Genomic DNA, 14,151 nt, shown 5'->3' on the forward strand with positions numbered 1-14,151 from the left:
TACCCGGGGCTAAAGTACTGACTTGTGGTGACCGTGCCTTTTCAGTCGCTGCTCCAGTTTTGGGAAATTACCTTCCTCAGATTCTACGAGACACGACATCTTTAATTCTTTTCAAGTGTAGCCTTAAAATATACCATCTGACCAAGGTGTATGTCTATTTGCATAGATCTATAAAAATCTGTATGTAAAATATGAAATCACAAAAATCCTTGTTGTACAAATAAGATAATACTGCTTCTCAGTGATATACAATAAACAGATCATTAAATATATACATATAATTTAAAAGATGACAAATTTATAAGTATAATTGTGGACATGAGGATAATAGAGTTGACATAAGCGTAATGTACAGTAATTCACAACAGTCATACAGTAATTTATTTCAAATTAATTAAATATCATTAATAACTAAAAGATGTTTTAAAAATCTTTTAAGGAAAAACACATTTTCATATACGAGGAGATATATAATTAAAAAGTTAATTCAACAAAGAATAGAACAAATACTATAATTCCATAATAACATCATTAGTTGACAGTTTTCCAAAGAGAGAGAAACGATTGCAGCATTTGAATCATGTCACTGGATTTCTCAATTAGTTGACACAGCTCTTTAAGGATGTAATGTTATTTTCTAGACCACAAAAAGCCCTCCAGAAGACACTCATTTCTCTAAATCCAATGACAAATTGTGAGGACCACATTGTCTTTTTTGGGTATTAAAATATTTCTTTCTCTGAAAAATATATAACAAAAACATATACAGTATTTGTGTCTAAATTTTGCAAGTCTCTGCTTGGTGCATTGGCTGTAAGATTCAGGCATTCCTTATAAGAGGTCAGGGACTGTCAGCACCAAATTTCTTCTCCTATCCCACTACCACTAACCTCTAAGGCCAGGTTTGTCTTGGCAAGATATTTCTGACTGGTGAGTAACTGCAGAAAACTGCACTAAACAACATCACAGCCTCACTGGGGGCTCTTCAGCTTGCATACCTCTCTAGACATAGTGAAGACCCTGGGTGCCCAACCTTTTTTAATGTAAGATCTACTTTTTAATTCCAGTCCAGTATGATCTACCTGTGTGAATTTGGAGCTCTGATATGGGAAAAACAGACTGTGGGCACATCAGTACAATAATGATACCCATCACTAAAATGACAGCAAATAAAAGCAAGTGACTAATGCTACAGTGAACATGTTCCCCATTTTAGGACAAAGAATGTCATACTTTAATGTGATCATTGGCACTAAGAAGCAACTGCCAGTTTTTCATAGTCAGGGCAGTAGCAGCTGGATTCAAATCTCAGGCAGACCAGAAGGTGTTCATCTGTCATAGTAGATCTGTACTTTGATTTAATAATTTTAATGTGAGAGAATGCAGACTCACACAAATAAGGTGATTTCAAAAAGGCAGACAAGTAAAAGGCACATCTTCTTATGTTGAGATATTTCTCCTCCAACAGCAGCTCCCAGAACTCCCTCTTCATCTCAGTAGTTGCCCTGGCTTTCATCTAACTGGCATTTTGCAGAGTGAGAATCTACTTCTCCACTGCTGTTGTGTCGAGGTGAAAGAGTGATCCCACTTTGAGAGGCTATATCATCCACATCTAAATCTGGGCATAATGGGAAGCACATGTGTGAGGCAACAGGCTCCAGAAATGTCAGTGAAATGTGTGTGGAACTCGGATGAGAGCTCCTGAACTTGTTCAATGTAACGTGCTGTCAAGCTGTGCTGTATCTTTGCCCTGATGCTCAAGCTCTGAATGCATATGATTAGTGTAACACAGGTCTTGGCACTGTTGCTTACTGGAGAGCACTTGTAATTTTCTATTGAACGTGTTGACACTGTTGATTATGTCGATGGCATTTTTATTTTGTCCCTGCAGCTCAACATTCAGCTCATTCAGGCCAGCATGTTTAGACGACTTGAGAAACAGTTCTCTGAACCTCATCAAAAATTTACCTCTGCTGAGACATTGCATGTCAGTGTGCAGCAACAAGTCTATGTGGTCTGCGTCTGCCTCCTCCAGGTGGACATCACAATGTCCATTATGTCTCTCATAAAATCTTCCCACACAATGCTTGCAGATGAATTATGCAGTGATAATGAATAAAATCCAGAAAAGTTTCACTGTTTGCAGAGTGCAATGAATCCACTGGTGAGGCCAGCCATCGCCGGTGCTCTTTCACCATTGCTTCACATCGCCTTGTTACGGTATTTCTTCACAATTGAATGTCCTTGATGGCAGCTGAGATTTCATTTTTCTTTTAATCTCCAAACAGCAAGTCAGCTGCCTCAGCACATGCTTCTTTTATGACCTCTCCATCACTGAATTACTTTTTGTGTTTATCACAGAGCGATGCAATGATTTCCGCTTTTCACTCTTGTATTGGACCTTGTGGAAACCAACTCCTGTGCTGCTAGTTGAGATTTTAACTCTTCCACTTTTCTTTTCCGTAACTCACTTTTAGCAGGAAAGTCCACATCATACATTTTGTGTGGAGTTTTGAAATGTTGTTCTATGTTTCCCTTTCTTTCGTGTAGACGCTAGCATTGCAGATTAGACACACAAACTTTGAATGCAAATGTACAAAAAAATAATCATGCTCCCATTCCCTGTGGTAATGGTAAGTTTCCGTTCTTTATGCTTCACTCATTTTTGCTCAAAAACAACAACTATCAAATAGGCAACAAACTTATCAAACTGTTGGTGAATTTATCATGGCCAGACTGTTTCGCTCCTTATGCACTGTAGCAGATGTAGGGTGCGTTTGAAAGTAACACACTTTTTTTATTTACACAGCTCCATCAGCCAGCAACCAGGTAACAGAGACTTTTACAACCTACTCGACAAGGGTTAAACACACACAAGGGCAGTAAAATGTATGAGATTATATGCATAGAATGAATTGAATGGATGATTGGGCTATTGAAAAAAGTAAATAGATTTTTCACAAAACATTCTTGAGATCAACCGCCAAGCACTCCAGTCGTTCGTGATCTACAGGCTGTGAAGACACTTACTAGGTAGTCTCAATTAAGTGTGTGCCCTCATTGTTTACTGATATCACATATGCATTAGAGAATGTTAAATAGTTAGGTCTTAATCCACATTGGTATAACTAGCATATAACAATATGTGCATGAAACCATTTGTGGGTGAGCCCTGTCCTGTCAAGTAATTATATAGACACCAACGTGTAGAAATGTTAGGAACATTGAAAGAGTTTAAGAAAGTGAAAATTGCTGTTATTGTTGTTTCACATACTGTAAGCTGTATGAAATATGTCATTAAGCACAACTTTAATCCCGAACATATCCAAGTGATGAAAGCTTCTCCAAAGCCAGTGATTGTGATGAAAGTGTGACACGAGGAACAGTGCCCTTAATGATTAATGATTAAACATCTTGAAATGATAATCAATACTGAAAGTGAAAATAAAAGTTTCATGTTTATCAGTCATCTCCTGATTGGTTCTCTGTGTTTTCTATAAATATATGTGACTTGAAGCCAAGGTTTAAATCACTATCTTTTTTTTTGGCTGACCAGACCAGAGCCTTTCTTTGAAACTGGTAAGAAAAATATTTTTTTATCCATAAATTTATAAACAAATGTAAACATTAACATATACATGAATGTATTTTATGTAAACATCTGCATCAATGCTGTACTTAAACTGTTTTGCATTGTAACAACAGAATAACAGATATACCTTTTTAAAGCAGGTCTAGATTACTAGATAATAATTTAATATTAGATGCATTAAATTCTTTACTTTTTTATTTTTAATTACTTTTCTTAGTTAAATACATCATGGTTCCATGCTGTAACACAATAATGTGTGAAAAGTTCCATGGGAGTGAATACATTTTAGGCACTGTACTGTATATCTGACTCTCATATATCAGCCTCTCTCACCTACGGTCTGAACCTCACAGTGCCTTCTTTCTTACCAAAAACTCAAACACATATTGAAATCTACCTCTACCTCCATGTCAAAACACTCCCCATCATTGTTCTATCCTTTAATTATTCTGTTGGTGTATATTTTTGCACATCTGATGTTGTTTTGCACATTACCTGTTACCTTTTGTTGTTTTGCACATTGCCTGGTGTTGTTTTGCACACTGCCTGTTGTCTCGGTCTTTCTTTTATTATACAAATGTATTGTTGTTATTTTGTACTACTTATCATCTGAGAGCTAGCTATATAGCATTTCGTTATACCATATACCTGTATATGTATATGAGTATAATGACAATAAACTTTTGCCACTCATCAACACCAGTATAACCATTAGTATAACGCAGATTTGAGCATCATCAGCATAGAAATGATAATTTAGACCTTTTTATGTAATCTTAATAGTTAGCCAAGTGGGAACAGGTAAATGAGGAATAGCAGGGGGTCCCAAATCAATTCCTGAGGTACATGTCATGAAATTACTGAATTACATTATTACAATGATTAAATGGTACAGTATAAGTATTGACATGTATGCAGTAAACAGTAAACTTATGTTACTCTCCCTTATTATCTACATATATAATAAAACATTTAAGTTCTTGTATATATTAGTATGTTAGAAAATATAAGTTTTTGATGAATATACTGTAGAAATATGAGGATATTCTTTGAGTATTATAGCTTTATTTAATTAGACACCAGTGTTTATCCAAATTTCCTAATATGTTATTCCAACTTATGCTCTTCTAACTCCCTCAAAACAACCAGACAACACTCAAGTTACAGTGATGTGAAATCTTAACACACTTGGACACATGGATTATAATAAATGTCACAAAATTGATGCTGATTGAATGTAACATGCATAATTCTATTTCCATACAGAAATGGGCAGTTCTGAATCAAAACGAGGTAAGATTAATCTTTCATACATAATCTACAAACAAAAGGTAGCTGAAAAATATTGTTTCTACATTTTATTTTTCATTGTTGAGTTAACCATTACTTGTTCCCTGAGTTTAGACAGTGTGACTAAAATGAGGAAAAGGGAATGGCATTAACTACTACAGATGCAGCCATTCAAAGTGCGCGTTACAGACACGTACCGCAGGTGGCGTCGCGCATTGTGACGCAAGATGACGCTCGGTTCCGCGGTAAGTGATTGGTTGACCGACAGGGGCACTCGTGGTCCGTTGGTCTGTCGTAGAAAGACTTACAGTAAACGTCTTTGCTGTGCCCGTTGTATATATTGAATTTTACCACTGAAGGGAAATCTTAGTAGCTGAGCATAAAAAGAATAGGAGCATACTGTAACGCGTGTGAAGGCCATAAACGATATTAATTTTGGAACATAAACATACAGTATATGGCTGGTCTTGGTACTTTAAAGAAAAAATACACACCAGTATTCCATTTCTCCCTAAACATTTTAAGCATCGAAGTCTTTAACTAAAGAGATACCGGAGTCAACAAGCATACTTTTAGAATTTGATTAAAAGGGAATATAATATGGAATCGTGTATCTAACGAAATTAATAACGATATAATTATATTCATGTACCGCAACACAAGAATAGTACACGCTGTACATTGTCTGTCGATAATGTTTCTGTAGTGCTTTTTCAGCACTCTGCATGTGACTGGGTTAGGTTCCTGACTCCCATGTCACACGGTCTGTGATCGAATCCCATGGAACTATGACTTTATTTTTTAACAAACATTTCTTTGAAAAAATGAAACGTTTCCCTTGGTCAGAGATTAAATAAAACCTCACTCGCACCAAACAAATTTATATTTCTAAATATCACAACATGATCAAATTGAAGTCTTTTTAATAACAATGAATAGTCACCTATGCGTTACAAAATAAACAATTATATTGTTTTGAATCGCGTTTTGATTTAAATCGTAAACGCGTGTTTAAATATATGTGTTTAAAGGCGATATATAAAAGCGCTGATTCTTATGGAATGTGTTCCGCTGGGGATTCAAAAAATTTATTTTTTTTAATCGCGTATCTAAGGAAAATAGCAGTATAACTTTGTTCATGCACATCATTATACAGTATCTCATTTTGTATTTCTATAAAAAAATTGTTTGCCCAGCCACTATTGTTGTTATTGTTTTTATCCTGTAAAGCGCTTTGAGGAGCACAGCTTTCTCACCACTTAGATTACTTTTTGAAACCATCCTTACACAAAGCAGAAACTGATTGTATTTTCCAATTACATACTGTACAAGTGCAAAGATTACAGATTTTAATCGTCTTTTTTCTGAACCACGGAAAATCTGATCATTTTTCTCTATAACAATAATAAAAAACTTTATTTTACATATCACCTTTAAAAGTGGCATCTCAAAACAATACAGTAGATGTAAACCACAGATTACAAGGTAAATACCCTTAATCGTTTATTAAATTTAATCGTCTTTTTTCTGAACTGGTTTCACAGCGAAAGACACCTCCCCCCTCAAAAACCCAGTAAGTACAGTGCTAGTTAAGAAAGGCTAGGCTCCTCAATGAAATCGCTTTAACATGCTAATACGTTGGTGTAACAGTCCGGGCGTGGCAAGATTCTAATTTCAACCCGTTCACGGTGAAAGGAACCCTTCTTTCATTTGAAGACAATGAACATATTTTAGCCCTGAATGAATTAATAGCAAACATGGTTTACATAAAAGACATTTTTCCAAGAAAGTTTAGCCTTTGTCACTAATGAAACCACTAAATAAAGACATAAATATAAAAATCTTAAGATTTTTAAAATACATGACTTTGCTAAAATTTATTTGAAAATAAAAACGATTACAAACGCCAGGGGAGAGAGAGAACAGGGGAGGGATGTTGGTTTTGCATAAGGGGCGGGACTATGGAAATAAGGTCTGTTTGGGAATGTGGAGTTACATGTTCTGGCTGTTTGTGAATTATCGTTGTTGAGTATGGAGTGTTGAGGTATTGATTTTGTGTAATGCTTTATGTTGAAAATTGAGGTGGATTTTGTTTATGATAAAGAGGATAAACTGGGATGGGAGGAGGGTTTGGTTTTGCATAAGGGGCGGGATTATGATAATTGAAGGAATTTGCGAGAGTATAATGGTTTGATATATTTGATTTTGTATTGTGGTCGTTATCTATGTTTTTGGTTGGTATTATGTTTATATGGTTGTTTTTGTTGGTTGGTTGTTATTATGGTTATTAATAATACGATCTATAGTTGAAATCTGAGCCTAAATAAAAAGAAAAAGCAAGTGATTAGGTTTATGAGCAATCTAATTACTTATTCGTTTAAAACGCTATATAAAATAAAGTTTATTATTAATTTGCTGGACAGAGCGGTGAACATTATTATGCATAAGACAAAGATAACGATCCTGATCAGTTTAGAAATCTGTGTACGCTGTAAGGTTTTTACTTCTTAAACTTTTAAAATACACGTTTCAAATAGAAAGAAATCCTCTTCCTGGTACAGTCGCATGAAGAGAGAGGCGAAACAGCCCTACACAGCCCTGTCGCAGTACACGAATATAATCATATCGTTATTAAATTCTTTAGATACGCGATTCCATATTATATTAGCAGAAAAGCTTAAAACTACCACTTTTTCACACGCTATTTCACATGTTAGTTAAATACTTCGATGCTTAAAATGTTTAGGGAGAAATGGAATACCGGTGTGTATTTTTCCTTTAAAGTACCGATTCCTGGAATCTGACTGGCTGACACCCTTCTGAAGTGGTTCCATAAGATCTGGTATAGGGAAAAGAAAGCGTTGATAAAAAAAGCCTGGATTCCCATGTATCTCAGAGAGCGAGTGATCAGAAAAAGGAACAGCTGTTACACCCAGGTTTTACGCTCCCTCTCTCTGTTGAATGAATGAAAGCATTTTATTAAAAACGCGTTTGCGTTTGTCTGGGTATTTACCTTGTAATCTGTGGTTTACATCTACTGTATTGTTTTGAGATGCCACTTTTAAAGGTGATATGTAAAATAAAGTTTTTTTTTATTATTGTTATAGAGAAACATGATTAGATTTTCCCTGGTTCAGAAAAAAGACGATTAAAATCTGTAATCTTTCCACTTGTATGTCATCGGACATTAACGAGTACAACCCCCTCTCTGCCGGAGTGCTGGCTGTGACGAATTAAACCGGTTTCACAGGTATTTTCAAAGTAGGAAGTACAGTGTTAACTAGTAGCTAGGCTCTTCAATGAAATCGCTTTAACATGCTAATGCGTTGGTGTAACAGTCCGGGCGTGGCAAGCTTCCAATGTCAACTCGACTCGATTGGAAGACAATGAACGTATTTTAGCCCTAAATGAATTAATAGCAAACATGGTTTACATAAAAGACATTTTTCCAAGAAAGTTTATAATAATACGATCTATAGTTGAAATCTGAGCCTAAATATAAAGGAAAAGCATTTTCAGAGAGCAATCACGCTGTGTTTATGTAGAAAAAGCGATTAGGTTTATGAGCAATCTAATTACCTATTTGCTTAAAATGCTATATAAAATAAAGTTTATTTAAAGATGAATGATAAGTGTCGCAGTTTAAATAATTTTCGTAGTAGGGCTTGGACAGATTCCAAGTGCATTTTTGCAATTTACGTTGCACTGTCCAATGTGCTGTTGTAATACAGTTTAGAATACAGTAAGTCTAAACTGTATCAGCTTTATTTATGGGTTGCAATTTAGAAAAAGTCAAAAACCGCACTCAAAATGCAATTTAGAGCTTTCTGGCAAGAGGAGACACCTAAATTATAATGTAACATGCCACTGTTTGTGCATGAACAAAGTTATACTGCAATTTTCCTTAGATACGCGATTAAAAAAAATAAATTTTTTGAATCCCCGGCGGAACACATTCCATAAGATTCAGCGCTTTTATACAGTATATCGGCTTTAAACACATATATTTAAACACGCGTTTACGATTTAAATCAAAACGCGATTCAAATCAATATAAATGTTTATTTTGTAACGCATAGGTGACTATTCATTGTTATTAAAAAGACTTCAATTTGATCATGTTGTGATATTTAGAAATATAAATTTGTTTGGTGCGAGTGAGGTTTTATTTAATCTCTGACCAAGGGAAACGTTTCATTTTTTCAAAGAAATGTTTGTTAAAAAATAGTCATTTAGCTGTCTTTAGCCCTCTAAGCTGGTTCATACAGAAATGTAGAGAACCAGGCTCAGAACACACAGCTTCATTAGCGAATACATATGCAGGACAACTAGAGAAGACGTTTTACAGAGGATGGATTTTAAGAAACATCCCATCAGTGACATCACTGAAGTCAACTCCTACTGTAGGTAACTGTCGTTTGGATAGTTTCACAAGAACCAGACAAAGGTTTAAGCATCGCTTGTTCTAGATAAAACTGCAAAAAAAAAAAACAACAACCCATAATGTACTTCTTTGCGGCTCTGTTTGCCCAAATCATATATTCACAATGTGAAATTAGAAAATAATATTACGTAACCAAAATCGGCAATATGGAAACAGAACCTGTGTAATTGTTGACAGATGATGTTCTCGTAACATTTTTACAAGACGAACTACAACATTTAAAAAATGACTTGTATGTACTTGATATCTCTAATCAATCCACGGCGATATAGTTAAAGCAGTCCCCGCACAAAACGAAACTAAAACACCCTGGGCATACCGTTTCGCGCTTCTTATCAGTTGCTCAAAATTAATTTGACTGTATGAAATGCATAATATAAACCTAGAAACATATACAGTACGTGAGCAGTATTTACGTAGTATCGGTGTCAAGACATACCTCTAAAATACTGTAAATCAAGTTAAAAATATCTCAAGACCAATTCTGGTCATAATGAAACCATGTTCCGTGTATGTTTTCTTTAAAGTACCGAGACCAGCCATATACTGTATGTTTATGTTCCAAAATTAATATCGTTTATGGCCTTCACACGCGTTGCAGTATGCTCCTATTCTTTTTATGCTCAGGCACTAAGATTTCCCTTCAGTGGTAAAATTCCATATAAATATTCAATACTTAAACGGGCACAGTTAAGACATTAAATATACATATACATACTGTATACAGTACAGTTTGCATACGGAAATATGTTTATGTTCCTAAATCAATCTCTTTTATGAGCATGTGAAAGGCATGGTGAATCGAGTCTCAAAAAATACTGTACTTTGCATGATTGGAAAAAAATGCGTGATTGCAAAATGCTGTGGTGTTACTTTTACAAAGACGGTCAATGAAAAAAATAATGTGGACCAGGGCAATACTTTGAGTTTACAGCTTGATCCAAGGTCATTTATTATTAATACTATTAGTAATATCTTCGTTAAAGACTTTGATGGCTACAGCTCAAACATGAGAGATTGAGCTTTATTAGCTCCACCTTGCGGAAATTCCGGATACTATTATTTTGCTAGCGGTATTTACCGGTAACTTGCGGTATTTACCGGTAACTCGCGGTAGACTGCGTACAGCGTACCGGAAAATAATGCGGTATCGCCCGCGCATTTTGAATGGCTGCATCTGTACCATGGACTTCACAGTGCCCTAAGAAACTTCAGATTCCCTGAAACACAAGCAGAGTTCCTGGACTTCAGGAATTTAGGAATATTTCAAGGACATGAAAGAGGCTTTTATTCTCTTTGGCCTGCAATTAGCAATGGCATTTGCCCTGAGGCTGTAGGACCTAAGGAGGTTAAAAGTTGATCTTTTTCCTCTCTGAAATTCAAGCTGACCTTGTGTAAAACTAGCTGTGTTTCTTAGGTTGATTTCCAAACTGAACTGACTTAATTGAAATATATCCCACAGCTACATTGCATTCCTTGGCCTACCATTCAGAGCTGTAATATTTTCCATTTCTCTGGGACACAAGGATAACAGTGCTGGACCAATTTCTCTAATATATTGAAACAAAGGTCCTGGACCATAGCTTGGATTTGGGCATTAATGCATGTAGGGCACAGAAAGGTCAGTTTGTTTGCAAAAAAGGAGGAACAAAAGTGCCATTTTCATCTTCTTAACCCCTGTGCCTTGCAGCCCAACTCTCAACAGGCTTTTCCAGGAGGATAAGCTAGATTGAACGGGCCAGTTTCTCTGAGCCCTCTGTGAAACTAACCTCTTTACACCATTGTAGTGAACAGGGGTTTTAATTTACTGTAATAAAAATTCTGATGGTAAATTGTGAGAGTACTTTTTAGGAAGCAATCGAACATAATATAATATAAAAGAAAGGAACAGAGGTCTTGTAGCATAAAATCCTATGCTCAATTTAGAAACCAGAAACCACAACCTTTTACAACACATTTATGCACTCGTCATTTTACACAATAGCAGCTTGAATAGTTTTAGGTTGAGATGTCCTTCGTATTTTGCCAAGAACAGTTTTGGAATCTTCTGTAAGAAAAACAGAATACACGACTGTCAATTTGCCAGGTGAGATGGAGGGAGCTTTAGAGAACCCTGTCATTGGATAGGTTCCATCTTTTAAGATACCACATCACAAGTTGTTGACTGGCTGAGATGCAATCAGGTATAGTTCTGGACTTTTAACCATTGCTCCATGGAAGGCGTTTTACAATATCACCAGGATGTTAACTGCAATACACACTGTAGACAATTCCTTGACAGATGCTATGGCTCTCAACCTGGAACATGTGGGTAATTCTGTTTGTCTGGCCTTGTGCTGCTGATCATAAAACCTCTGTGCTTTTTACATGAACATCAACCTGTTTGGTACAAAATGTTTCATACCACTGCTCTTCAGAAACTGTTTGGCAGTAAAACAAGAGTCTGGGGAGTTACTGTACCTGGAAGCATTCAGACCCAGTTAATTTTAAAAGTAGTATTGTTTCATGAAACCAATCCTAACTGAATTTAACACACATAATTGTTTTTTAATACAGAAAAGCATCATTCCCTCCCAACACCACCGCCAAATCCAGGTAAGGTTCGTATTTCATACATAATCTACAAACAAATATGAGACAAAAGGTGGCTCAGCAGGCCAAAATTGTATTTCTTTTTGTCTACTTTTAACAATTACTTGTTTCACCATGGAGTTAACCATTACTTTAAAAAGTAATGCACTTATCCTACAGTATGAAGTGAAAGACAGGCTTGTCACTTAAGTGGAAATTTATTTAAAAAAAAACAAAAAACAGTTTATACTATCCCTGTGATATGTTGCTCTTTTATCAGAGATCATATAAAAGGTTGCTTGGATTGTTTCCGTGAGTGGGATTGTCTCGGAATGAGTTTGATCAAACAATTGTGTGCACATCATACCCACCCCCTTACACAGCCCATATAACTAAAGTGAGGAAAAGGAAATAGCATTGGGTTTCATGGTGTTCTGAAAACCTAAGAGAGAGGCACCAGACTGCTTGGTCAAGGCACACAGATTATTAGAAATCCTTAATAACACTTCATTCTCAGTGGAATAGTACACCTTTTTCTACACCCTCCAGCTACCCTCCCTACCTATAAAACCTCCACCCATACTGCTTAAACAGTTACTCCAATGGAACCAATCCCAAAGCCCAGAGTCAACCTCCTGCTGCCATGTTCATCAGTACATTTTTATCTATAGTCTATATACTGTAATAATGTGCTATACTGCACATTGCCCACCCGTTAAATAAGCTCATCTATTCGCGGCATGGGATAAGCATCGAACACTGAGATTTCATTTCATTTTTGAAAGTTATAGTAAAACCTAATTGTTCTGTCTGGCTTTGGAACCAAATACAATTGGTTAGGCCCACTCACTATGAAACTACCATTGCTAACATTTGCTCCACCTTCTCTTAATAATCTTTCTTATTGCTTTGGGAATGCGGTAAGGGGAGACTATACATTTTTCCCTGGTTCCGTGATGATGTGTGTTATGTTTCCAGCTTCTCATACTGCCGCTTTAAGAAGGCGCAGACTTTTTCAAAGTACCTGACCACTCACCTGTTTCGTTCGATCCTCACATTCTCTGCATTTCTCTATTTTAGGAAACCTTAGTCATTCACCCTTTGCTCAGTATTTTTGGAAGTTCTCTCCTAGTACTCAACACTTCTCTTCGTCTCGTTTGGTCTCGTTTCCCCTGTCTTACGGATTGCTTTTCTCCTCAGGCCTTGATTCTTGGATTACGCTTGTCGGCTTGCTGTTTTGGTTTTGCTTTATTGGTATTGGTACTCTTCATTTTTCTGGCTCCCTGGTTTATGACTTTGTTTTGTGTTTCCCTTCGGTTTTGAACTTTTGGACTGGTTTCAGGCTTACGGCATTAGAACGCGGTTACACTACTCCGCGCAGGATTCTTCACGATCTACCTGGCTACTTTAACAATGTGATGTTGAATAAAGTGGTTTCTTCCTGGTATTCTGGAAAATACATCTTTATTCTGGGACAGGAACTCCTGCAAGTCTTGTCTCTGGTTTTGAGCTACTGTTAGTCTCCCTTGGCTACTGGATCAGTGCCTTCTTCTAGAGGATCAAGGACAAACTGGACTGGTGAGGATTCTGTCCCATGCCATTCCTTCAACAAATTAATGTAATAGATTTGAAATTGGCTTCTTTTTTAATTTTAATTTTATAATTAACAGGACCCAACTTTTACTGTCAGATTCCCACCACAAAGCCACAAGAAAGTTTTCCCCTGGATGAAATTCCCTTAGTGTGACCCCTTGGTTATAAATTTGGGTTTGTTATGCCTGTGCTTTCTCTAAATCTGCCTTCATCCTCTCCCTCATTTGTTCCACATGTACAAGATTGTTGTTCCCATGTTTCTTTCACTAGATCCAATTATTCTCCGGGTCTTCCAGAATATAATAATTCAAAAGGGGAAAATCCCATAGAAGCTTAGGGAGCTTCCCATATCGCAAACATTAAATAGGGTAAAAGCTGATCCCAATTTTATCCATCCCTGTGCATAGTCTTCCTTAACATGCTTCTTAGTGTCTTATTAAATCGCTCTTCCAAGCCATCTGTTTGTGGATGATAAACTGAGTTTCCAATTTGATGAATACCAAATAGTTTACTTAACTCTCTCATAATGTTGGACATACAGGGAGTACCCTGGTCTGTTAGGATTTCCTGGGGGTATTCCTACTTTAGAGGAGAACTGAATGAGTTCTCTAGCAATGTTCTCTGCACTGGCTACCCTTAAAGGAATTCCCTCAGGATATAG

General features: G+C 36.4%; 1 protein-coding gene across 2 annotated transcripts in view; it reads left to right on the forward strand.

The window, feature by feature from the left end:
- Positions 1-2,366: 2,366 nt before the first annotated feature.
- Positions 2,367-14,151, forward strand: part of LOC138224029 (interferon-induced protein 44-like) — a 48,262-nt gene continuing 36,477 nt past the window's right edge. Inside the window, exons 1-4 of one of the 2 annotated variants that reach the window (XM_069180278.1) lie at positions 2,367-2,633; positions 3,557-3,579; positions 4,859-4,885; positions 11,883-11,921. In XM_069180278.1, the coding sequence (XP_069036379.1) occupies positions 4,861-4,885; positions 11,883-11,921 (64 nt within the window). In that variant the 5' untranslated portion in view covers positions 2,367-2,633; positions 3,557-3,579; positions 4,859-4,860. The remainder of the gene's footprint in view (positions 2,634-3,556; positions 3,580-4,858; positions 4,886-11,882; positions 11,922-14,151) is intronic. The other variant, XM_069180279.1, reaches the window with a different exon arrangement.

Source organism: Lepisosteus oculatus, chromosome 18, assembly GCF_040954835.1.
Source record: "Lepisosteus oculatus isolate fLepOcu1 chromosome 18, fLepOcu1.hap2, whole genome shotgun sequence".
Lineage (NCBI taxonomy): Eukaryota > Metazoa > Chordata > Actinopteri > Semionotiformes > Lepisosteidae > Lepisosteus > Lepisosteus oculatus.